This window comes from Schistocerca serialis, chromosome 1 (assembly GCF_023864345.2).
Source record: "Schistocerca serialis cubense isolate TAMUIC-IGC-003099 chromosome 1, iqSchSeri2.2, whole genome shotgun sequence".
Classification (NCBI taxonomy): domain Eukaryota; kingdom Metazoa; phylum Arthropoda; class Insecta; order Orthoptera; family Acrididae; genus Schistocerca; species Schistocerca serialis.
Genome location: NC_064638.1, coordinates 869,691,685 through 869,717,635, shown reverse-complemented (window position 1 = coordinate 869,717,635; position 25,951 = coordinate 869,691,685). Strand labels below are relative to the sequence as shown.

The 25,951-nt window shown below is 36.7% G+C and overlaps 1 protein-coding gene across 1 annotated transcript; it reads left to right on the top strand.

The window, feature by feature from the left end:
• The first annotated feature begins 369 nt into the window (after positions 1-369).
• LOC126485982 (CD63 antigen-like) lies at positions 370-25,418 on the top strand. Its single transcript, XM_050108916.1, has 6 exons — positions 370-470; positions 5,128-5,316; positions 5,804-5,974; positions 16,393-16,523; positions 21,760-21,862; positions 24,897-25,418. The coding sequence occupies exons 1-6, from the start codon at positions 396-398 to the stop codon at positions 25,080-25,082; spliced, it is 855 nt and encodes a 284-aa protein (XP_049964873.1). The 5' UTR covers positions 370-395; the 3' UTR covers positions 25,083-25,418.
• Positions 25,419-25,951: the final 533 nt, after the last annotated feature.

Sequence of the window (25,951 nt, the reverse complement as noted above, 5' to 3'; positions counted from 1 at the left end):
CATATTAATGGATTTAATGTTTTCATTATTCCACAGTTCAAACTGAATGCCTGTTTATTTATTCATTGTGCTGGGTGCCTTAGTTCTGTCACTGTTGGCCTCAGTTAAGGACCTTCAATACATCTTCTATCTATTGTTGACTGTAGCCTTTCTGTTTCAAAGTATGTAAGTGTTTGACAATACTAATGTCATCAGCCAGCTCCACTTTTAAAGCAAGACAATATAAGGTTTTGGCTAGAAGTTATTCTATCTTATCTAGTTAAAAGGTACTTCTCAGAACTGGCAGTAGATAATTGATCTGTTTTATCACAGAGATAATGGACTCTGTTGATAACAGAAATGCCAGCCTTGTGATCAGTCTGTTACTGCTGCAGCACACATAAGGATAATACAAAATGGCTGTTCGAGATCTAGATAAGGGAATGCGCTGTATTAAATATTTACTTTTCTCTTTCAACCTTCTATTTGTGGTAAGTTACATATTGACTATAAAATACATATAATTATTTTTATGGTCCTGGAACACATATTTCAGATACTGTTCAAAAGGTGATGTATAACACAAGTTCCAGACATAATATTTTTGAAAAGTTGACTTTCCCTTACCAACAAGTATTTCATGAGTGGTACAATTATGAGCCCTGTAACTTAACTCTTATGTATTCATTAGCCAGTGACCAAATGAAGTGCAGAAGTTTTGGATGAGAATGAACTAATGTCTTTGCCCTAACTGATAAGAAAAAATAATGTTCTCTCTTGAGCTGGGTTGTCAATGGTTTGTCGTCCACCTCTGTATCTGTCATTCTTCCACATGTTCCAGTCTGCCTTTGCTTTTTGCTTAGTGTCCAGAAAAATAATGTTAAGTGCACCACAAATATGGATAGTGAGTTTATACAGCTGCATGAGGTACCCATGCTGTTAACAGAAACGGGTATACAATAAATTGGAGAAAAGGTTACATTTGAGGAAAAATCAAAAATGGAATGGAGGAAAAATTCGAGAATGACTTTTCACCCTGCAGTGGAGGAAAACTAATTAGACATACCTGATTTCTTTGTTTCTGTGTGCTTTCAAATGAGGTTATAGTTTTTTTCCTCTCCAAACAGCACTGAAAACAAAGTAACTTCAGTTGATATTTATTATTCTATTTTAATGATTTAGTCATAGGTGAAATTCCTTAGATGGAAACCAATTATTATAGAAAATGAAATAATTATGTCAGTATCTTCTGCACAGATGCAGATGAATTGACATGTCATATATCTGTGATATTCAGATAAAGCATATCAAGACTATCTAGATAACAAAGATTTTTATCTCTCTCTATAATGAAAGTTGTTTGGCTCTGATGAAACCCTCTCTCGATAATTCATTTTTTCTAAATAATGAAAGTCTGTGAATGATTGTAATAGAAAAAGCTGATCATTTTTACAAAGGCAATACACTGAGGTGACAAAAGTCATGGGATACCTCCTAACATCATGTCAGGGCTCCTTTGCATGGCATAGTGCAGCAACTCGACATTGCATGCACTCAAGGAGTTGTTGGAAGTCTGCTGTAGAAATATTGAACTGTGCTGCCTCTATAGCCATCCATAGCTACAAAAGTGTTGCTGGTGCAGGATTTTGGCAATAAACTGACCTATCCATTATGCCCCATATATGTTTGATGGAATTCATATTTGGCAATCTGGGTGGCCAAATCGTTTGCTCAGATTGTCCAGAATGTTCTTCAAACCAGTCATGAACAATTGTAGCCTGGTGACAATTCCATTGTTGTTTGGGAACATGAAGTCCATGAATGGCTGCAAATGGTCTCGAAGTAACCAGACATAAACATCTCCAGTCAACGATTGGTTCACTTGGACCAGAGGACCGAGTCCATTCCATGTAAGCAGTCTACACCATTATGGAGCCACCACCAGCTTGCAAAGTGCCTTTTTGACAACTTGGGTCTATGGCTTTGTGGTGTTTGTGCCACACTTGAACACTACCATCAGCTCTTACCAACTGAAATTGAGACTCATCTGACCAGGCCATGGTTTCCCAGACATCTAGAGAACAAACAATTATGTCACGAGCCCACGAGAGGCATTGCCATGCTACTGTCAAATGCACTCATGTCAGTCATCTGCTGCCATAACACATTAACCATATTTTGCCATACATTCATCATTTTTCCCACATTGATTTTTGTGGTTATTTCATGCAGTGTTGCTTGTCTGCTAGGTTATTAAGTAAAGGTCCATGGTGAGATATAAGGCCTGAAATTTGATATTCTTTGCACACTCTTGACACCGTGGATCTCGCAATATTGAATTCCCTAATTATTTCCAAAATGAAATGTTCCATGCATCTAGAACCACCAACCATTCCTCATTCAAAGTCTCTTAATTCCCATCGTAGGGCCGCAGTCACGTTAGAAGCCTTATCAAATGAATCACCTGAGTACAAATGCACTCTCTTTTATACATTGTATATGCTATACTGCCACCATCTGTATACAGTATGTGCATATCACTATCCAATGACTTTTGTCACCTCAGTGTACATCACTGTACCTTAGTTACAGAAAAACTAAGAAACAAAAAAAAAGTGTGTTAGAAAACAAAAAATAATGCTACTAATTGGGATACATTTTTTAAGCAGTACCAGCTATTGATGAGTACATAGTAAAAGATAACAGATGTTGCAGCTGGAAAGGAAAACATTTATCTTCAAAACACCAAATCTATTTTTATTGCCAACATCATTTGTAACAGTGCCTGTAGAAGAAACAAGATTATCAATCAAACATGATAAAGAACGTACCTTTGTACACAATGTCCATTCAACAATATCAATGGCAAGCTACAGCTCTTTGTCAGTTCTGGACTTGAATCTGGATCTTTGCTTTTTGCATGCAGTGTTCAACCAGTAAGACAATGGACTTATACACAGGAGGACAATGGTAGAAGTCCTCTACCAACCATTCAGATTTAGATTTTTCATGATTTCGTTAATAAGGTAATGGCAAATTTTCTTCCCCATCTATCTGCAATGAGAGTTTGTAGTTCATCTCTTATGCCTCATATTCAAAAGGGCATAAACTTTAATCTCCCTCTTTTTTATATCTATGATTTTGTAATCCATGGAAGCAAAAGCAGGAATAAATTGCAATTACTGGTTACTGAACTGTAGTAATCTTTTTACTAATGTCTGTAACCATAAACTTCGATAATTTAATAAGAAGCACTGCTAAAATTGACATTTTTCTTTCTCTGCCACTTGTGCCTTTAATTATTGCTCTAAAACTTTTAAGAATATAATTACGAACAGAGTCAATTATTTTGATAAGAGAGAGATAACAATATAAAATTTCTGCATTTTTGTTCTTGGGAAAACAAACAATGAGAATAAAACTGAGACATCAAAAAAGAAAAAAAAAATACAGTACTCAATCATTACACTATACCTGTGAACATGGAACTGTTATGTTGAAGCAGTGCTGCTGAAGTGTATCTAGGAGAATACCTACGATTGCTCAACCAAAGTCTAAGGTTAATATTGCATGAGGGTCCAAGTAATATCACGTTTTCACTGCTGATGGAAGACTAATACCCCTTACAGTAACAAACTGTTGCCATTCCTAAATAATGTACTTGTTGCACCCTAAAATATTTTGAGACAACTCTCAAACTGCCAATTCATTCATTGAGAAAGAAGCTCTGTTAGGTAACTTTCATTACCATACTTTGTATGTACTGAATGTTATACTCTAATACAATTAGGAAAAAAATTCAAGAATATAAACACAACACGAAATTTAAAAATCAAGCACTCACCTGTAGCTGATCGATGCAGTACATATAGGTATACAAAACAACACAGAGGCATTACTAATTTTCACCTGCAGCTCATGGTCCAGTGGCTAGCATTGCTAAGAGTGGATCATGGGGTCCTGGGTTTGATTCCAAGCCAGGTTGAGGATTTTGATGTTTGTGTTGTCCTCATCATCTCATCATCATTCGGGAAGTGGCGAGATTGGAACTGGAAAGACTGGAAATTTGTATGGGTGCTGATGACCACGATGTTGAGTGCCCCATTAAGCAACATCATCATCACCATCATCATCATTACTAATTTTTAACTATGTCTCATTTTCTAGCTTAAGTGCACAACTGATCCATGTGGCTGAATTTGTGTGTCTGTGTGTGTCACTGATTGCAGACTTACCGGTAAAAGAGTGGTAGTTCAAAAGCTAGTAATATATCTATGCTGTTAAGTGCATCTGTGAGTAATGTGTCAATCAGCTAAGGTGAATGGTTGCATCCTAATTTTTGTTGGTTGCTATATCCTTTATAATCAAAACCAACAATACAGTAAACAGAACAGAGATGCAAGAATCTTTAATTTAGATGTTTTGTTATTTGCTGATGAAAACTTACTTGGTCCCTCCATCAAGAAAATTCTAAAAATAAATCGTCAAGGATAATTGTAAAAATTTTTTCTGGCAGAGGGTTATGCAAACTGTACCTGAAAACTGTGGCAACACTTAAGTATCTGTGCATATATCACAAAGATATGCCAACTGTATTTCAAGACTGTCATGAACCTGCGGTGGGAAGTGGTCCTCAGTTGCCAAATGAAGACTCTGCCTCTGTTATCATTGTTATTATTTCAAACAAACATTTTATTGATCAATGTCTAGTATAGTGATTTTTTTCTTTGTCTCATTGACACACACATCCAATTACATTAAGAAATGAACATCCTCTTCAGTGCAAAAATTATTCAAATCTCAAACTCTGGTAGTTCCAATTCTCCACCAGTCTGTGCTCCCTATATGTAACATATTCTTTAATACTGCCCTTGACATCATATCATTTCCAACTACTTCCACTCCCAATACCTGAATGTTCCTCACAAACTGTTATTCTAACTATAATTTTAGTTTCTATGATGGCATCTCACTACCCATTTTTCATTGGCTCTCTCATTATCTGTCCTCTACTCTCCTCCATAAAATTATCTTAATCATCTCCTTCGAACTGTTCCCTTCTGTCCCTGCTCCCTGCCTCTTCCTACCCTCATTTAACCATCTTGTATTATTATTATTATTATTTATTATTATTATTATTATTTTCAGATAACTGGTATCCTGCTCATCATGGTTGGAACAACAATTTATGCTATACATAATGATTACATAAATTTTCTGGAGGACAAATACTTGACACCTGCCACCTTACTTATAGCTGTGGGAATTATTATATTTATTGTTGCCTTCTTTGGTTGCTGTGGTGCAGTACGTGAAAGTACATGCATGGTAATGGTGGTATGTATCAAAAACACTTTTCATGATGGAAAAAAAACTCTGCAGATAAAGTGCTTAAGTTTCAGATCACCAATTTTAATACTTTAGTAGACATCCTACTGACATTATACTATGTTCTCACTGAGTTTGCTCTGAACATCCATGAAGTTTAAGTGGAATTTCCAGCACTGACATTGAAAAATTACAGTAGCATTAAATTAATGCTCAGGTGTCAAAGCAGATCACAGCAGGAAGATTTATAGCATAACATGCAATTTCAAATGAAATTAAGTTATTCAATCTGTGAAAGACATTGGCCCCACATTTTACACAAGCAAAATATGGTAGGATGAGAAGAAAAGGAAATTTATATTTGTCTTGCTGTATCATGCTAGTAATAGATACTAATGACTTCACTACTTAATTCCTGAGTGGTACTTCATACACCTCTTGCAATATCCTGTATAAGGATTTTATGAAGCTTTAATAATCTTTTTTGTATTAACAGTTTGCTGTCCTTCTTGGAATTATCTTCATATTGGAGCTCTCAGCCAGTATTGCTAGTTATGTCCTCAGGGATGGACTAGTGGACATGTTAGTTGGAAGTATAAATTCTACAATGCACGATTATCCAAAAGACGTCTATATGGCACAAACAGTGGATTACTTACAACAAACTGTAAGTTAAACACAAAAATTACATTGGTTCATGAGATAGAACTGTGGTATGTGGAAACTGTATTACTGATACTATTCTTCACAAATTGTTGTTTCATATACTCTAATGTTACATGTTTCTTGTGGTTTTATTTTGTAATCAAAACACCAAGACTTGACATACCACTTGAACAACATTTCATAATGTTATACTGATATTGCTCAATCTCATAAAGAAAAGCTAAAAGGAAAAAATCTTGTACAAATAACAGATGAAGAAAAAATTAAAGATAACAATGGTATACACACATGACAAAAAAAGAGAGGCAACAATTCTTTAGAGAGCATACAGTCCTACATCTACGATGGTAAGTCAATTATCATCCGCAAAGTAGTTATAAAATTTTATTGTAATCAAATGGGGAACTTACAAGAACATCATTTTTCGACATAGTCTCCTTGCGTTTCAATGCACTTGGTCCATCATGTACAAGCTTCCTGATGCCCTCATAAAAGGAGGTTCTTGGTTGAGCTGCAAGCCAGGAATGCACCGCTTCTTTCACTGCTTTATCCGAGGCAAATCGACGGCCCCTTGATGCCTGTTTAAGTGGACCAAACAAGTGATAGTCAGAAGGGTGCAAGATTGGGACTATATGTAGGATGATTCATTACTTCAAATTTGAGTTTCTGGAGTATTTCAGCAGTGTGGGCAGCAGTATGCAGGTGGGCACTGTCGTGCAACAACACAACACCTTTTGACAGCAATCCTCGGCGTTTGCTTTGAAGTTCAGGCCTTAGCCTGGCAGTAAGCATATCACTGTAATGTACACTTTTTATTGTTGTGCCCCTTTCCCCATAATATTCCAGTACTGGACCTTGTGCATCCCAAAAAACCATAATCATCAGTTTTCCTGTGGACAGTTTGGTCTTGAACCTTTTCTTGCACAGCGAATTTGGATGTTTCCATTCCATACTCTGCTGTTTACTCTCCAGCAAATAATGATGGATCCATGTTTCATCACCAGTAATGATCCTGTCTAAGAAGTTGTCCTCTTTGTTATCATAGTGATCCAAATGCTTTTTTGCAGATGTCCAAGCACATTAGTTTATGCAACTGTGTGAGTTGTTTTGGGACCCATCTTGCACAAACTTTATGAAACCCAAAGTCTGTTGTGGATGATATCGTAGGCAGAACCATGACTAATCTGCAGATGATGTGCCACTTCATCAATAGTTAATTGTTTGTCTAAGAGAATCATTTCATGTATGTGAACGCTCAATGGTTTCTTCATTTGTGGTGGTAAACGGTCATCCAGCTCCTTCATCATGCGTAACACTTGTGCAACCATTTTGGAATTTTTCAATCGATTTGTAGACACTTTGTTGTGGCAAAACACTGTTCTCGTACTGTACCAAAAGTCTTTGATGAATTTCAGCCCCTGATATGCCTTCCACCCACAGAGAACGGATCACTGAACATTGCTCTTCTTTGGTGCAGATAGACAGCGGAGCAGCCATGATTAACAGCATGGCAGAGATGACAAAACTAACCTAGCAGCTTGAAAATTGCAAAGATATGACAACAAATAACAAAACGTGTGTCATCAATGTAAAAGACAGTACTACCAGAATAAACAAAAATATAACTGAATTGCGGATAATAATTGACTTACCCTCGTACATCCATATTCTGCAGACCACAGTGAACTGCATGGCAGATGGTACATCCTATCATACCCATTACTACTGCTTCTTCCCATTCCATTCACATGTGGATCATAGGAAGAATGACCCTTTAAATGCCTCTCTGTATGCTGTAATTAACCCAGTGTTGTCCTAATGGTCCCTACAGGATCAATAGAGAGGTGGCTGTAGTTTTATTTCTAGAGTCATTATTGTACATCCAGCTGTTAAATCTTTGTAAGTAGGCTTTCTCAGGATATTTTGCATCTATCTTCAGGTGTACGCCACTTTTCATGTGGAAATAAAGTGCTTAAGTTTCAGATTGTTAATTTTAAAAACTTAGTACATACCCTACTGAAATTTTCTCTGCTTTCACTGAGTTTGCTCTGAATATTCACCAAGTTTTAATTAAATTAAGTTTTTTATATGTACTCCACAGTATCAAAGACAGCCATCACACAAGGCACTGTAAATATTCTCTTCCTTCAGTTTGTTCAGTAAACACATATAACCCCAGGATTATTCTTGTTTTGATGTATTTCATGTCATTTTGACTTTCATCAGAATTATACTGTTTTAAATGTTCATCAGATGTGACCTTAGGCTGACATAAAGCATGACTTTCTATAGTATTTCATAATTTCTCTTTTAATTGTGTTGTGTTTATTCTGTAGCTAAGTATTAATATTTTTGTTTAAGCTCATGCACTGTGTATGTGGCATACTCGTAGTACTTGGCTAGGTGCCGATTCTTTGCCTGTCTTCCTTGTAGTTTCTTTTGTTGAATGGGATTCTGATTACTCAATACTCCATGTATCTCAGCAAGTTTTTAGCTGTGGGGATGTTTGTAGTGATGTGTAATATTGTGTCAGCAGTTGCTGGTTTCCTATAAGTATTTATTAAAAGAATATTTACCATTACCTTTGTTGTTTTGTCAATAAAGTTTACTGGCAGTAAATTAAAACCACTATTGTTTCTGATTTATGTAAATGACATTAGTGTTGGAATGGAATCAACTTAATAACTTAGTATTGCATAAGGAAATAAAAAAATTGAAAACAATATAAGGTAAAGACTTAGACATCATAAGAATCTGGACTGGACAAAATGCAATGCTGGAAAATGCAAATGAAAGTCAACAAAAAACTTTCACAAACAGCAGCAGTAAGATAAAACACAGAGGCTAGGACCAGATTATGTTGCAGCATGACAACAATGATGATAGCTGTATGCAACACTTGAGTGCCAGAAAACTATACTGAGGGCAGAACGCAGACATAGTGAACAAGTCATATAATAATATGCAGATTATTATGAAATTACTGAACATTGCAAGAAAGGGTACTAAGGTGAAACCGTCAAGGCCAATTGACACTGACTGTCACATCAAGTCATATCCTGTCAGAACATTCTACAATGCATTTGGCAGCATCTGCACTGGCCATCATGTTACAGCATGGCAGTGTCAAGGTTTCTCAGCAAGAAAGTGTTGATGGTTGATAACATTGTCTGTGATTAAATCATGTGACCCCCAAGCTCACTTCCTCCTGATACACAGACATGTGCTCATCCTCCATACTTTGTTTCATCATGCTTTTCATGGTTGATATCGGTTGTTATTCTGCATCTACATACTACTCTGATACCCACCATATGGGACATGGCAGAGGGTGCCCTATACAACTACTAGTCATTTCCTTTTCTGTTAAACCCACAGAGAGGGTGAGGGACAAACAACTGTCTCTATGCGTGTGTATGAGCCCTAATCTCTCTAATCTTACCTTCATGGACCCTTGTGTGGAATGTACATTGGCAGCAGTAGAATTGTTCTGCAGTCAGCCTCAAATGCTGGTTCTCTAAATTTTCTCAATAGTACTCCTCCAAAAGAATGTTGCCTTTCCTCCAGTGATTTCTATTTGAGTTTCCAAAGCATCTCTTAATACCTTCATGTTTTTTGCACCTACCAATAACACATCTGGCAGCCTGCCTCTGAACTGCTTCATTGTCTTCCTTTAATCCACCGTGATGCAGATCCCGAACACTTGAACAGGGTGAACCACATTTTCCTAAAAAAATCCACCAATAAACCAAAGTCAACTATGCACATTCCATACTATAGTCCTTAAATGCCCATTCCATTTCATACTGCTTTATAATGTTATGCCCAGATATTTAATCAACATGGTTGTGTCAAGCATCTGCATTAACTTACATTTCTAAGTCTTTGTTATTCAATATTTTTGTTATTTGTTGTCAGCTGTTTAATTTTGTTATTTCTTTTGTTAAAATTTGCAGTTATATAATGAATGACAAAAGGTTAACTGAAGCAGTGTGGCAGTAGTCTGAATTATACGTGAATGATATGGGGTACTCAAACTACATTTAAGCATTGTGGAAAAATAAAGAATGTGCGAGATCTGATTTCTAAACATCTTAAACCTTCTCACATTTATGTTGCAAATGTCACATGCCAGAACAGTATTTTCAATAGCACTTCTAAATTACATACCCTCTACTACATTTATTAAGTTGAGTTTTATACATAACAGTATTTAATATTTTGCAATGAAGTGGACTGCAATATGACTACAGCCCATGGTGAAAAAGGTCCTGTGGATATAATCAAACTCATTAGTAATTAATATTTATTTGTATGTTGTCAGGAATTTGTAATGTTGGATAAAGAAATGAACTGAAACCTTCAGACACTGCGATAATGGCAAAACTCTTGTTTTGTGAGGTGTACATCAAGTAACATATTAGAGTCATTTGTTTAAATTTGTATTTGTATTTGTGGCAGGCTTATATGCTGTTAAGCAGCTCCATGGGCTGTGTGTGAAACAGTTTTGCAAGCATTAATATTCAACGTTTATGCAGTTTCACTAGCTAACACCAGTACAAATAAGGCACTTGAACTATTAAAAGCCAAATAAAAAATGTAAAGAAAACCTATAGCTAAATCTCAAAGGGAAAGATATTGAAAGAGATTTGCCTATTGCACAAAAATTTACACTGAAATGGCAACTAAACTTAACCTTAAACAAACCAACTTTTCATGGGGTGTGATGGCAGCTTATGACACTGTGTTCATTACAGTAATTCTGGTTGCAGTTTGACAAAAAATGGAAAAAATGGTGTTTCGATATCCTAAAATATTTATAAAATGCAGGTTCCTCTTCTTTGAACTCCTTGTAGTGTGTGTGAAATTTCCCTTACGTAACATGTAACAAAATTATTTTTCAGACAGACAGAATAATGTGAAAAATTGATTTTGTACACATGTGGACTCTAATATCCACATACAAAAGCTACCACATTGTGTATGTACACTTCTGCATAAAGCAGTTGAGAACCATCTTGCAAAGACCATAACTCCCATGAGAAAAGAGTTGAGTACAGCCATACGATCTGAGATCATGTGACCTGAACTGACTTGATGTTATGGAAGTGTGAGTATACACTCTGAAGTGACACTGTCACAATGGCCAGTGTGAATTGGCCTTTGCTGTTGCTTATAAGACCCCAGATGGAGTATGCTGGAGTGATATTGGATCTTTCACAAACATACACATCAAAATAAATAGGAACGCAACTGTATGCAGCCTGGTATTCGACGAGAGCCTTCAATGGACAAGTAGTGTCACAGAAATGCTAATGAATCTGAAATAGGAATGCATTACACAGATAAAAGTAAGAGCAAGACTTCATGGGATTTACAAAGTACAGTTAGGGGATGAGGCATTGGAGCCACAAGTTGGTTGCTGGTTAGGTATGTAAGGGAAGGAAAGGCTATCATTACAAATTAAGAGTGTATGGTAATTTTGGAATAATAAATTTGCATACATACTCATTTTTCGGTAGAGGTACAAAAGTTTGGTAAAGCTTACCAAGCAATATCTTTCATTTTTAGTTTTGTAAAGGCAAGTTACACAAAAGATAGTAGGAACCTGGTCTGGTTTATTAACAACAGGATATATCTGAAACATGTACTTCAGAAACAGTGCAAGGTAATTTAAGTCTGTATTCTGTAGCAAAGTCTAGTCCACACCGTATCAAAGTTCCATCTATGACAAATGGAGTCCATGACAATAGTACCAAAGCCAAACAGGTAGTAAATTCACATCACACTCCATAGATCGCATTACAGCTGACTCAGATCAGCCCTCGACCAGCTTACATGCTAAATTCTGGTGTGTTCCTGATGACTAGCACCATCTAAGTAAAGGCACTATGGCACTCAACATAAATGCTGTACCAGCAACAAGATTTCTGTAGCAATATCATATGGTGTCACTACACCCATCAGCCTCTTCCCCTGCCCCTCACCTGCCCCACCAACAATCATGGAGGGTGAACGCTGAGTTGGTGCATGGTTTGGAGGAGTTACCAGCAGCAAAGGTGATGGATTGACTTCCATGGGCATTGCTGCAAAATGACAGGGTAGAACAATGCTCAATGTGAGTAGTACAAGTTGCCACAGAACCAGAGGAGAGTCTGCTGGGCGCTGAGAAACAAACAGCTGCTCAACAGGATGGGAGAGGTGAAGTTGATTTTGGTGGTACTGCATAAGTTCACGGGAGGAGGTCATCATGCACATTAAGGAGCTGTGGCAGATGGAGATCATCCTGCAGATTCAGACTGGGTGGCATTTGAACAAATCCTTCACCACTAGGGGACAGTCATCCAGAGAGAAATGGTCTCATCGACAACATGTGCCAGAGGTGGAAACAATACATCAATGTGGGTGCACTGAGGGCAGCCGTAAGGCTGCTCTGCTGGGCTGCGGCCATCAGTTGGTGTGACTCTGTAAATTGCTAGAAAACTGTACAGCATATGGGTGTCAAGGTGGGAGCTAGCTGCAAAATAATCTTCCGCTGATTCAGATTCATTAGCCAAAAGGTGAACCCTAAATCTGTTACAGATGGTTGCCTGAAAGAATACTGAAGCAGGCTGCATTTTAGTCCACTTACTGTTTCACGAACTGTCGATCCAAAGGTGTGAAAAAGAGTATATCCCATAAACATTGTCCACTACAGAGTCAGCTACCATAAGAAAATTTACAGGACAAATGACTTTGTTGTAAGTGAAACTGGAAGTTTTCCTGGTAAGGGCAACTAAGAACACAGATAAGCCTGCATCTTTGTCTTGGCTCGCTGCATGGTCAGTGCCCCTAAATTGAAGTAGATTGATTCAAGATGGACTCGGAAGCACTGGCGTCCAGAAGTAATTTCACTGGGTGTTTGCCTATGAACACAGCTAAACATATTTACTGGATTGTGTCCTGAGAAATCTGCACTTCCATAAATTTCTAGATTTATCACTTACTTGGTACACTGTCATAGGTTCAGGACTATTTGTTTTGGGACTGCTACAACCTCCCTCCTGCAAGTCTCATTTTTTTGCCACACCTGTGAATGTTGTGTACTGTTAGAGTCAAGCATTGTGTGCATAGCAAAAGAAGCAATGTTTACAGCCAAGCAATGACACCGCTGACATGTAGCTCTTCGTTGCTGGTGTGGTTGTTTCCAAGGTTGTCCTAGGTCATGGAGCATGTGGAGGCCCCACTGGAGATGGCATGATGTTCCGTGTGACTGGTGCCAGAGAACTGAGTACTGTAACATTTTCTTCCATCATATGCAAACTCTGGGATGCACAGGCAGTTTCATGGGCTTGAGCAATTCAGTTACTTCAATTATGGACAGATCTGATTTTCTCAGTGTGTGGTTGCTCACTTCCAAGTTCGGGTAAGATGCTCCAATGTCCCTGATTAGAGAGTCTGTGTTATCCTGCCCATACAAATATTTAAAACTGCAATTCCTATTTAATGCATGTGAGCCACAGGCCACATCTCCATGAGATTGACAGGGCCCCTTGTCTGTTGATAAAATTCTGATCTCATGCCTTTCTCAAAAAATGATCTTGCAATAAAGAAAACATTCTAAATACCTCTTGTTCCACCAGATTTGTTAATAGCTCCACTTTATGTGTTAGATGAAACAGTGCAGGAGTTCCAGACAAGAACATGGCATTTGTCTTTCTGTATTGGAAATTTGACAAGCTGAAAAATATGACTGTAGTCATCAGTGGTAAGCATCCCAGTCCTTCCATTTTTTGTTAAATGGTGGAGAAGCCATGTCCTGTGCAGTTTGCATTAATAATTGTTGTAAGTATACCATGATTGAATAATCTGTACTCTCACCTAATTTCAAAAATTTTCAGGGTTTGCTTTGCACACATTACAGGAGTCCTAAGTCACTGTCACTTTTGTAAAAGCAAATTACACATCAGCTAGCAAGGACTCCCCTGGTTATTTATGACAGGAAATGTATACAAGATGTTCCTCTGAATTAGTACAAGTCCAGTTCATGTTGTATCAAAAATCTGCATAATACACAAACACACAGAGATGATGTTAAGGGATCGAGGCTGTAACAAGAATCTGGCAGGGCAGATAAGCTGGCACCCCCCCCCCCCCCCCCTCCACCTGACAGACAGATGTATCAGTTCAATATTAGTTTAAAGAAAGGCAGAAAATGGAAAGCATACCCAGAGTCATTTGTTGTGAAATCTAAAAACTAATTTGACACCTGCTACAGGACTAACACGAGTTCCCCCCTCCCACAAATCCCATTACCACCCTCACCTAACCTATCTCAGATTATGGGTGGATGCTTGGAAATCATCATTAAATCTTGAAAATTCTTGTTTCTTGGATGGAATCCACAGGTATGTTAACTATTCTTTCTCGTTTTGTACTGTTAACTACATAGCCAGTCATTAAAACTGGTCAGGTCAGTTTCATGGCATCTGTTAGTTGAGAATTACAGGGGAAGTTACTTCTTCAAAGGTTTAGAAAGAAAAATTAAATACCAACAACTGGTACATACAATGGAGTAACAAATAGTTGACAGTCATCACCTTTGCCTGGAATTGGAACTCTTGTTTCTCCTCTCCTCCCATTGCTCCCAATGATAGAATCATCATTTCTCTTGCATTTCCTACTGGTTGACTTAATTTTTAGCACAACAGTGGCCTCTGGGGTAATTTATTGTATCTGGTTATTCATATGATATAAAACAAAGCACACAATGAAATAAAACATACTAAACAGGCCTATGGTATGGACTTATTACCCCATTTATATTTTGTTGTCCTGTCACCCTTATTTGTAATATTATGCCAATAATTAAAGCATTTGATTCATCTAGTTGCAACTGAATGAAATGAGCTTTTCATACCATAGGTGTTTCATCATTATTGTTTGAAAGGCGTCATCAGTGGCTTGAAATATTTGTGTTCACAATGTTTTGTTTTACATACTGGACAGTACACATTGCAGTTATAAACAGTTCTGGCAGTTTCTGAATTTTCAATAAGTTATTGTAGTTTATCTTCCTATGTACAGACTTCATAGATCCTGCTCTCCCTGCATTTGTGTTCCTATTTTACAGCTGTTGCTCTGCATATTGCTATCTGCAATTTCACAAACACAGCACTAAGAATGAACACTCATTTATTTCATGAACATGCAAAACATCACGACATAAATGAGTGGTCATTTTCTAGTGCTGTGCAAATGAAATTGTGAATGGCATTAGGCAGAACAACAGCTATAAAACAGGAACACATACACATGTGGAGCAGCATCTATGAAATTTGTAAGTGGTAATTTAAACTACTATTATGTTATAAAAACCAGAAAATGTCAGGACTGTTTGCATCCTTAGTGTACAATGTCCAATATGAAAAACAAGCTAGTGTAAACACAAATATGTACATTTTTCAGGCCACTGATGGCACCTTCCAAATAATAAAGGTGAAACATGTCTGGCACAAAAAAATCAGTTGCAAACAGACAGACTCATTACCAATTATAACAAAATTCTCTTTAAGTATTTCTTCATAATTTGGTTTAAAACATTATTTTTTAATCAGTACCCAGCGTATACTAGGAGTGGATGGTTGGTTAGCAGACTGTTCCTCATAGTTTCTTCTTCTGCCCCCCCCTCCCCCCTCCCTCTTTAATTATTATTTATTTTCTATGGAACTGAAGAAAACAATCACCCTCTGTATACACTCACCGAGTAATGCACATTGGCTGTTTAGCTTTGCACATTTGAAGCAAATCATTTTATGGTAACTTTGTTCAGTTACTTTGTGAACACCAGTTTTTCTTAAAATGAGAGCAAAAGCTGTTATGTTCATGTAATCATGCTTAGAAATTAATTTATCCAAAAAATCAATAAATGTGTGCAAAAGTACCCACATACTCTTCTTGTCAACAGATTTTATGTATTAGCTAGAAATAAAATTCATCATACATTCAACTGTGTGTGAATTCCTAAAAGACCAAACTGCCAAGGTCATCGGTCCCTAGACTTACGCACTGCTTAAACTAACCTATGCTATGAACAACACAAACACCTGTGCCCGAGGGAGGACTCGAACCTCCGGCAGGAGGGAAAATTCATGACAACCAATTACAAATTTTATAAGAAATTTACAGACTGAACATATCTATACAGTCATTACATTTTGACAGAAATATATTAAATGACACTAGTGGGCACATTATTTCTATTTGGCTTATAATACTAAACCTTAAAAATACTTTCAATGTATTTGTCAACTACAGGATTGTCAGTTCTTAACTAAGTACACAATACAGTGCAGCTTACCTTAAAGCAAGCAGAAGTGACTTTTTTCCTGGCCTATGTTTTACATTAACTATAGTAACTTTATTTATTTTTATATTTAGATGCAATGTTGTGGTCTTGCAAGCCCAAAGGACTGGGCTGGAATACTAACAGAAGGAGATAACACAGTCACATTCAATGGAACAGTATTGCCGCAGTCATGTGTAGCAGCTTTTGCCTCAAATGAAACCACGTAAGTATTCAAATAAACTCTACAGATCTAAGCAGGCTGATACAGGATCCTTCAAAAAGCACACCAGTTTTTAATCATGTAGTATATTTCTGTTTGTCAGTTGATCATGTTGTTATGTATCGTTTTGGTTACTGTGAACAACCAAGTTGTTGCTTCAGTCTAAATTTCTTGGATTTTTTTGTTGGGTGTCTAATTATGGAGCAGTTTATTACTGTGCAGCATGTGCTAACAGTGAAAACATTTTATCAAAATGGAGAAAGTTAAGCAGCCGCTGTCAGATGTCTTCATGTGATTCTATGGCTGCATAGAAGTACTGAGTGAATCAACAGTTCACAGAATTATTGTAAAGTTCAATGAAATGGGTTCATCAGCAAACTTAAGAGTTGTGAGTGCACTTGTACTGGCCAATCTGTGCAAAACATTGTGGTGATTCATGACAGTGTGGCTGTTAGTCAACTGAAGTCAGTTTTTCACCATTCCCAAGAATTGCAAATAAGGTATTCTTTAGCACGGCAAATTATCAAGTATGATCTCCATTACCACCCCTACAAGATTCAGTTAATACAGCACCTGTAAGAAGCCAATAATGAGACAAAGCAACATTTTGTTGATTGATTTCTGAGAAGATGACAATCTAGTGTGGAACATAATCTTGGTGATGAGGAGCCCTTCCACTTAAATTGATCTGTGAATAAAGTGAACTGCCATGTCTGGATCTCAGAGAATTCTTCCATGGTTCAAGAGGGGGAAATGTATCAACAGCAACTGATAGTTTGATGTGGCTTTTGGATGGGCAGCATTATTGACCCATATTTTTTGGCAGATGAGGCAGAACAAGCTGTGACAGTTGATGAAAACTGATACTGCAGGATGGTAAGAGTTTTTTTTATTTTTTTCAGTGGATTAGATATTTGTGAGTTGCAATTTCAGTAGGGTGGTGCCACCTCTCACACTTCCTGCATTTGAGGTCTTCCACAAGAGTTTCCAGATCACCTCATTTCGCCTAACAATGACCGACAATGGCCACCAAGATCATGTAACTTAACCCCAAGTGATTTTTTTCTTTGGAGTTATCTTAAATAATTATGTCAATAAACCCTGAAACATTCATGACTTAAAGGAGGAAATCCATGACTTAAAGGAGGAAATCCAGCGCACGCACGCGCACACACACACACACACACACACACACACACACACACACACACACACACACACACACACACACACTAAATAACAGGGCTGACTGTGGTGCTCCACAAGTGTGCGCTCTCAATTTTGAAGAGAATCAGATAATGAGTACTCAAAAGGGATGTGCCCCGCATGAGCATCTGGTACGCTCTGCATGACCAGTAACTCCACCAACACAACATGCATGAATTGACCCCTGCAGATTTTCTGCAATGTGTCAATTTCTGTATGTGGTTCCTACATCATTGTGTCAAAATACCCAAATTTCCACAATGCGTTCTTTGTCAGATGAAGCTTGATTCACCCTAGTGGTTTTAATGTTTAGTGAACTTGTTTTACATGAGAAATAGAGTAATGGTGAGAAGTAATGTGAAGCTACAATTATTGTGACTTACTCTAATGTAGTCTTTACAATAACATTTTTGAAACTCCGCTGCAGAGTGAAAATCTCATTCTGAATAACATTTTTGCTCTTTGCTGCTTTCCTCAATCTATTGTTTCTCAATGTTGGTAACTTTTCACTGTTCCCTATAACTATTGTTCACAGTATATTAAGTAGTTCTATTTTTCCCACCAAACATCAGCACAAACTGTGTTGGTCTTGTGTTATTTTGTGATGAAGGCAATGGGGAGATCAATTTTCCGTGAGTACAATTAACACCTATATTTTCTCTTCTTCAACTGCTTGAATCTATTTAATAGCATTAAAAACACTTAAAACATTACCCCTGCTTTTCAATTCACAGACTGAGCAAGATAATACAGAGAAGCAATTAAAATATGTTTACAACATGAACTATTACTTTAAGGATAAATGTTAAGTGTTAGGTGAAATATAATACATCCAGTGAAAGTGAAACAGCTAATGATCAAGTTAATTTTAATATACCAAAAGATCTTAATAAGGGATAAACAAGATTATATGATTAGAAATGGATTTATGATTTGAGAGAAAATACAAACAGCTTCTCATATCATCATTAATAATCACTGCCAGATTTTTGACATCCATTTCCAGATAAAGGCATCCATGTTGTTCCTGAGTGTTTTCTGATGTCAGCTGACCACCTTCCATCAGACTGCCTTCCAGGTATTTTCTCACCTCTCAGACAACACCAAAGTACTTCATTGGTCATTCTATCATCTATTCACCTAGTTACATGTCTAACCTACATATATTTACATTTCATTATGGTCATAATTATGTCTCACAATCCAGTCCATTCCCTGATCTATTTGTTTGTTTTCCCATCTTTTCCAACAAGTATTTCTCCATTGCCCATTTAGCTGTCCTCCACTTCTAAATAATTTTTGTATTAAAAGTCCATGTTTCACAACTAAAAACTGATAATATACAGTATTATCAATCTGTCATCTTCAACTACCCTTATTACACAGTTGATCAATGACATCTATGACTTTACTGTTACCAAATACAAGTCTTCTTAATGCAATGAGTTTACATCATTTTAATGCTAACATAATTCATTGTCAAACTTACTTTCAAAGTTATCTATACTATTGAGTTCTTCCATTAATTGCTGGAAATTTGTCTGCACTGATGGTAAACTGTACAGTGTCATCAGCAAAACAACGATGATTCAGATACTTTCCATTAACATGTATTCCTTGTAGGTTTCCTCAGTTTAAGGATCTTATAATTTTCTCAAGAACTGCAGAGAATAATTTTGATGGTATGGAACATCATTGTCTACTACTCATCAAATTCCAAATTTCTCACTGTCATAGTGAAGTCTAACAGAGCCTGTAGGATTTATAAATCTATTCTTCAGTATACCAGAGAAAGTTGAATCAGTGCCTTGTTTTTAAGGGATCTTCCTATGGACTCTGTGAAAACAGTCTTATTCAAACATATCAATCCCAGACATTCATGAGCTGAAAATAGTCTGCTGTACTACATCTACAGGTAGTTTCTTCTTTCATCTGATTACAATCTAATGTTTATTTCATGTGATAGTTTCAATGAACACTGTCTTTACTGAGTGGTGGCTGACTGTTTTCTTTTATTTTCATTCTTTTGTGATGTAAAATAATTACAATTTTTTTCAAGTTTTTGGGAATTGTCCTCCTCTGCAGCCACATTGTAAACGATTTTCCAACTTTCTTTTGCATCACTTTGCTTCCAGCTTTAACCATTCATAATGAAATACAATTATATCTAGACACCTTTCTTCATACTTCAAATGACTTCACACACCTTATCAGTCATTGCTCTCAGGCATAATTATTTTCATTGTAAGCCGCCTGTGTTTCTCATTCACAACTTGAAATATGCAAACATTTAAATGTATCTTGGAATGATTGTACAATTTTCTCTCTGTTATTAATCACTGCCATCTGTCATCTTAACTGACAAAATGTGATTAGATTAGATTTACAGTACTTTCATTCCAATTGATCCTTAGTGAGGAGGTCCTCCAGGATGTAGAACATGATGTCTAACACAAACAAGTTTCTGTTTCATTTATTTATCTCACCAAACTTTCATCCTCTGAAAGGCATTTATGAGCAGTTTTGTAGAACTCAGCATGCACAATGATGGTAGTGCTGTTATCTAAAGAAAACTTTCACCTTCTCTGTAAAAGCTATGTTGTTCCATTTGAACTTTTTTGTTTTCTTTTGTTTTCAGTACACAAAGACCTGTAGGCCTATGATAAAATATCTCTTTTAATTCTGGATGAATGTTATATACAGTCCTCGAGTGGGACTATTTCATCTAATAATAATACCGGTACCTCTTTTACCCAATGAACTTCTGACTCCTAAAGAAGTATTATTGCCTTTTTGGGCATAAAGAAATACATCATGCAGTAGTATGTATTTTCAGTAAACCAAACATTTTTACAGTTTGTGTAATGGCTTTGATGGGAAAGTACACTCCTTGTCTTCAATACACTTGAAGTTGCTCTGAAAATATTCTAAAAATTGAAATATAACATAGTTGTCATAACTGTTGTGTTTGTGCAAGATCATCATTCATGATTTACATAACTGAGAATATAAAATTTCTGTGATCCTCACTGTGTGATGCAGGAAGTGTATGGCCGTCCATTATTGAAAAACCCCATTCCCCACTTATCTCTGAGCAATACAGATAACACCACATATGTGATTTTTCTCTGCAGTGACATGCTGCATGACTTTATCACCCAAATTGTGTTAAACTACTCTGAGGAATACTCCACTGACATGTGAGAGCTTATGTGGCTCCAGGCATCCCGTGACCCCAATCCTATCAAGCACATTTGAGACAGCTGTGGGCAAATATGCACTTTGAATACCTCTCCAACTAATCTCAATGAGTTGTGAGCAACATTTCAGCAGGCATGATTGGTTTAAGGATCCCCACCCACCCATCAATCCCATCTGCCTCAGTACCTTCAGTCCATAACACATTGTGTTGGTACCATTATTAGAGGGAAAATTGATGCTACACACTACTAGGTAATTATATCAATTCATTTGGTAGTGAATGTATATTGTACCTTCCACAAATATGTTACTGATAAGGGCAATAGACTAATACAACACTGAACAAAAATTTTCAATGATCATGAAAATGTTTGCTAGTCCTCAAACCAGTTAGGAATATGTGTCTGTTTCTTTACATGGTTCTTTTCAGTCACAGACTACTGCATTTGATGAAGTTATATGTATAGCACTCATGTATGTATCATATATTTTTGTATCAGATTGTACTATGAGTACACAAAGTACTTAAAGAAACATTTTTTCTCAGTTATTAAGTTTAAATGTAGAAAACAAGAATAAACTACTTTGGAGCCAATAGATTACATTGTGTGTGGTTGAAATAGCAGAACATATGCACTCACACGAACACAGACACAGTTCTAGCAGATAAAGTTCACACACCTGTCTTGCTGACCTGCTGTCATCAGTTATAATTCCACCTGTCTTTAAATAATGAGCACACTTTTGTTAATATATGCAGTGTAAGTTATGTACAGACACTGTAATTGTAAAGCATGTAAATGAAGTACTTTATGTAATGTTCGTCTTGCAGAACAAATATCTTTGCTACTGGGTGTGTGTCACGTTTGGGACTCCTGATTAACCAAAGTGTCCTGCTGCTTGCAACAGCTGCTATATCAATTGCTTTATTACAGGTGAGTAAAAAAAGCAAATAGCACAAATGTTTAATGTTGTGCTTAAACATAGCACATTTATTAAAGCATATTGCATACTCAAGGTGTTCTCATGGCTTTAATACAAATTACACCCAAGTTTGCAGATACAGCCATGAACATTGAAGCAATGTACTACATTAACACTGACACAATGTTAGCAGTTAATGTCAAATAAAGTTTCCATAATGATTGTGATAATTGATTATGATAATAATAATTATTATTATTTCTCTACAGCAACTTTTACAATTGGTTAAAGCTGTGAGGTAGCCTGTGAGCTATGCTTGAGAGGCACAATTGGTTGACAAGAACTCTACTGCGCAGAATGGATCAACAATAGTAGTGGAAAACTTAACTGCATGATCCTCCCTGTTCCTACACACAACATGCAACTGCTTCTGATCTGTGACTATTTAAACTCTCTCTGGCATTGTACTACTGTTCTCTCCCTCTGTTCTCTAGTCCTTGCATGTTCCTTATCATGTCCACCCAATATACTCCATCCAAGACAACTATCCATTCTAGTTAGGCTGACCATCAATTGCAACCGGTTACAACACTCCAATAGAAAGATTCTCAGTCTCTGTCATTCAAAATGTCAGCCATATTCCTTCGTACATCCACAGTACTAATTACTTCTTCACCATCTGTCCACATTAGCTGTCCCAATATCAATTGTCTTATTTCTTGTCCCTGTGAATGCTATGTCCCTGTACATCAATATCCCCATGCCTACAGCATTGCTGCCATGCATAAACACCTTTCCCAACATCCCCCTGACATCATACACACCCCCTTCTTCTTAATTGTTTGGCCAATTACAATTTGACCCACAATTATTTTTCCTTGCAAGAGAAATTCCTCATATCCATTAAACACCTAAAACCTGTTGTCCAATTTAGATTTATTGATAACATTTTCACAATGTGGCTCTGTGTCAAGGACAGTCTCTGCTCTTACCCCTCCAGCTAATCCCAAATCCATTTCACTTGGTCCTTCTCAACTCAATGAGCTAGATGTTCATCTCCACATTTTAAATGGCCACTTAAATTCTGCTGTTCATATCAAACATCCCAAGACCCAACAAAACACCTATTTTTAACCCCCAACACAAACCAGATTTAATCGGGATGGTTCTTAGCTATGTTCCATGAAAGTCTGTTCAGCTGTTTAAATTTCATCAGCTAAATTAAGTAAAAATGTTTTCTGCCAGCATGCCCACTTGACATACACTATGTAATACGTAAGAGCAACTTCATGTTACCACACTGTTGAGCTCAAAAAGATCTAAATAAAAATCTGTGAGAACATAAGTTCATCTCTTATGGTTAACTAATAATGATGATTTTTGTCTTTTGAAGCCACCAATTTCAGCACCTACAAAGCAGAAAAAGAGGGACTGTGACTCAACTGTGAAAGATAAGCACATGCTCTCACAGACCATTTGTAGTTCTTTTTGAGGTCTACAAATAAGTACAAAATCAAATGATTTTTCTCTAATAGTTTAGGCAACCTATTTCAAGAGAGCACAATGGCAGCCCACTTACTTGCAACCTGATTTAGAATTATCACCACAGCTTTCTGCTTATGTTACCTAAATTAGTTACAAATATACTGAAACAGAGCCAATGAACACATGTGTGAATTTAAAAAAAAAGAAACACACAAAGCAAATAAGTGACAATGATAAAATAGAATGATCTCGTTTCGCCATTTCATGTTCGTCCTGCAAAGTATTTGTGTAGATGTGGGGGTAGTATGAAAATTGGAGGGTGTCTACTAGTAAGATATAAAGTCTGAAATGCATGAAACAAAACTTCAATTCAAAATTTAAAAATGACTTAAAAAAACCTGTAGAAAGTAAAAGATAGTATGTTGTACTATTAGTGCTATAGTATTACAGATAGTATCAAACCACTGCACGACACAGAACATAGGCCCCATAAGATAAATTAATGCCTGAAACTAAGCTCTTACATGATTATGCAAAAATATGATATAAAATAAACAGGCAACTCAGTTCTTTAACAATGTTAGGCTACTTAAAAATAGACTGGTTTTCATATTTTACATAATAAGTAATCATAACTTCACAAGCTATTTTGAGGTGTGGATGCAGGATTCGCAGGACTGGGAGAGATGACACCAAAAAGAAGAGGTTTATACCCAGCAATAACGAAAGTATACTGTTGAGGAAAGGAAAGCTGCCGTTAACTTCTCTCTCTCTCTCTCTCTCTCCTTTTTTTAAATTTTTGTTTATTTATTTATTTTTGCAACCACTACCACTTTTTATTGCGGTCCAGGGAAGGGCACCTCTTATCCTATGAAAAGTAGGGCCACATGTGAAAGCATATTAAGTATAAGCTACATTACCATACATAACCCCATGTGGAAACAACAACTTAAACCGAGCGAGGTGGCGCAGTGGTTAGCACACTGGACTCGCATTCGGGAGGACGACGGTTCAATCCCGTCTCCGGCCATCCTGATTTAGGTTTTCCGTGATTTCCCTAAATCGTTTCAGGCAAATGCCGGGATGGTTCCTTTGAAAGGGCACGGCCGATTTCCTTCCCAATCCTTCCCTAACCCGAGCTTGCGCTCCGTCTCGAATGACCTCGTTGTCGACGGGACGTTAAACACTAACCACCACCACCAACAACTTAATTGACGATTTCTCTCTCCACTCTTATGCTATTTCTTTCTTGATATGGGCCTGTGTCATAGTTAATCACTGCTAATAAGGAAGTCTCATTCTGCAAACATAGGAGTCATTGTTTTGAAAAGACAGGATTTTGTACTTTTTTTTTTATTTTGTAGGGTTCCACTACAACCTAGTAGAAGGTAGATGTAATATTTTACTATCTTTATTTTCATGTAGGTTTAGTTTAGAGGTCCTCCCCTCAATACAGAGGTAGTTAATCATTCTGTTAGTCATGTATAAATGTCAATATAAATTAGATGAAATTCAAGAAAAACAAAAACATGCTAATATTAACAATAAATGCCATTTCAGTTCCTTGGGATGACTTTTGCCTGTTCTCTTGGAAAAGCTATCAGGGCGCACAAAACAGAACGTGAGGTACGTCGTCAGGAACTCCAAGAACAGCTTATTAAGAGCTATTCTCTAATTAGTAACAGTGATCCGAAGAGGACATTCCCTGTTGTGTACATGGAAGCAAACAGGGAGTATGACTGCTGAAACTTGCAAGAAAAACTATATTTGAAAATGCATACTAGTAAAATAGAATAATAATTTTTCAGTGCAATGTATAATGTGTATGTGTGTAAGAGTTTCCAGAGGAATTACCATTTTTTATTAGGAGCCCTAGAAATATGTAAAACAAAAATACAGCTCTGACATTAATTAGACATGAAGTACGTTAAACAAGGAGATAAAAACTGAATCTACAACAAAGTAAAAGCACAACACTGTCATGAAGTCAATACTGTGGTAACAATTACGTAACCATCAAGGTTACATGGAAACTACACACAAATTTATCTGTAAGCTCTAATTTACAGGACAAATTCATGTCATTACCTCATTATCACGATAAATTTAATTGTATTATGAAACCAAATCACAGGATGAGGTGACACTACCACTAAGTTATTACTTCTATCTTAAGTTACATATAATTAAGATATATTTTTGTATGTCCAAGTAATGTTAACACTAATGTTATGATTGGATATGTACAGATAATTAATAAAACTGGTATTAAAATGAAGCAGTAGTCAAAGAACATCACTTGCCTTGTCATATTCACAGATTTCTTGTCCAATTTAATTCACAATGGAAGAAATGATGATAAAATATGATACAGTAATTTATTAAAGTACAAAAATCAATCACTATACCTATTACTAAAAATATCAAAGTCAAAGTAGTCTCATACTCAGAGAATGGGCGTAGAGGAGCAGATGCAAGAATCCTGCATGGCCATTCTAAGCAAGGTCATAGTCAAGTGGTTTGCCATTGCCTTACTCCGTTCTGTTATGAAGCATCAAAGCGCGTATCTGCACTGCATTGATGACTGTGATGAGTGCTCGTACAGTGTGGTTTTG

Excerpts from the sequence above, each read along its gene's own strand:
- LOC126485982 (XM_050108916.1), top strand. The coding sequence starts at position 396 with ATGGCTGTTCGAGATCTAGATAAGGGAATGCGCTGTATTAAATATTTA. Across the intron at positions 5,317-5,803 it reads GTACATGCATGGTAATGGTG|TTTGCTGTCCTTCTTGGAAT; the intron begins GTATGTATCAAA and ends TTGTATTAACAG. Across the intron at positions 5,975-16,392 it reads TGGATTACTTACAACAAACT|ATGCAATGTTGTGGTCTTGC; the intron begins GTAAGTTAAACA and ends TTTTATATTTAG.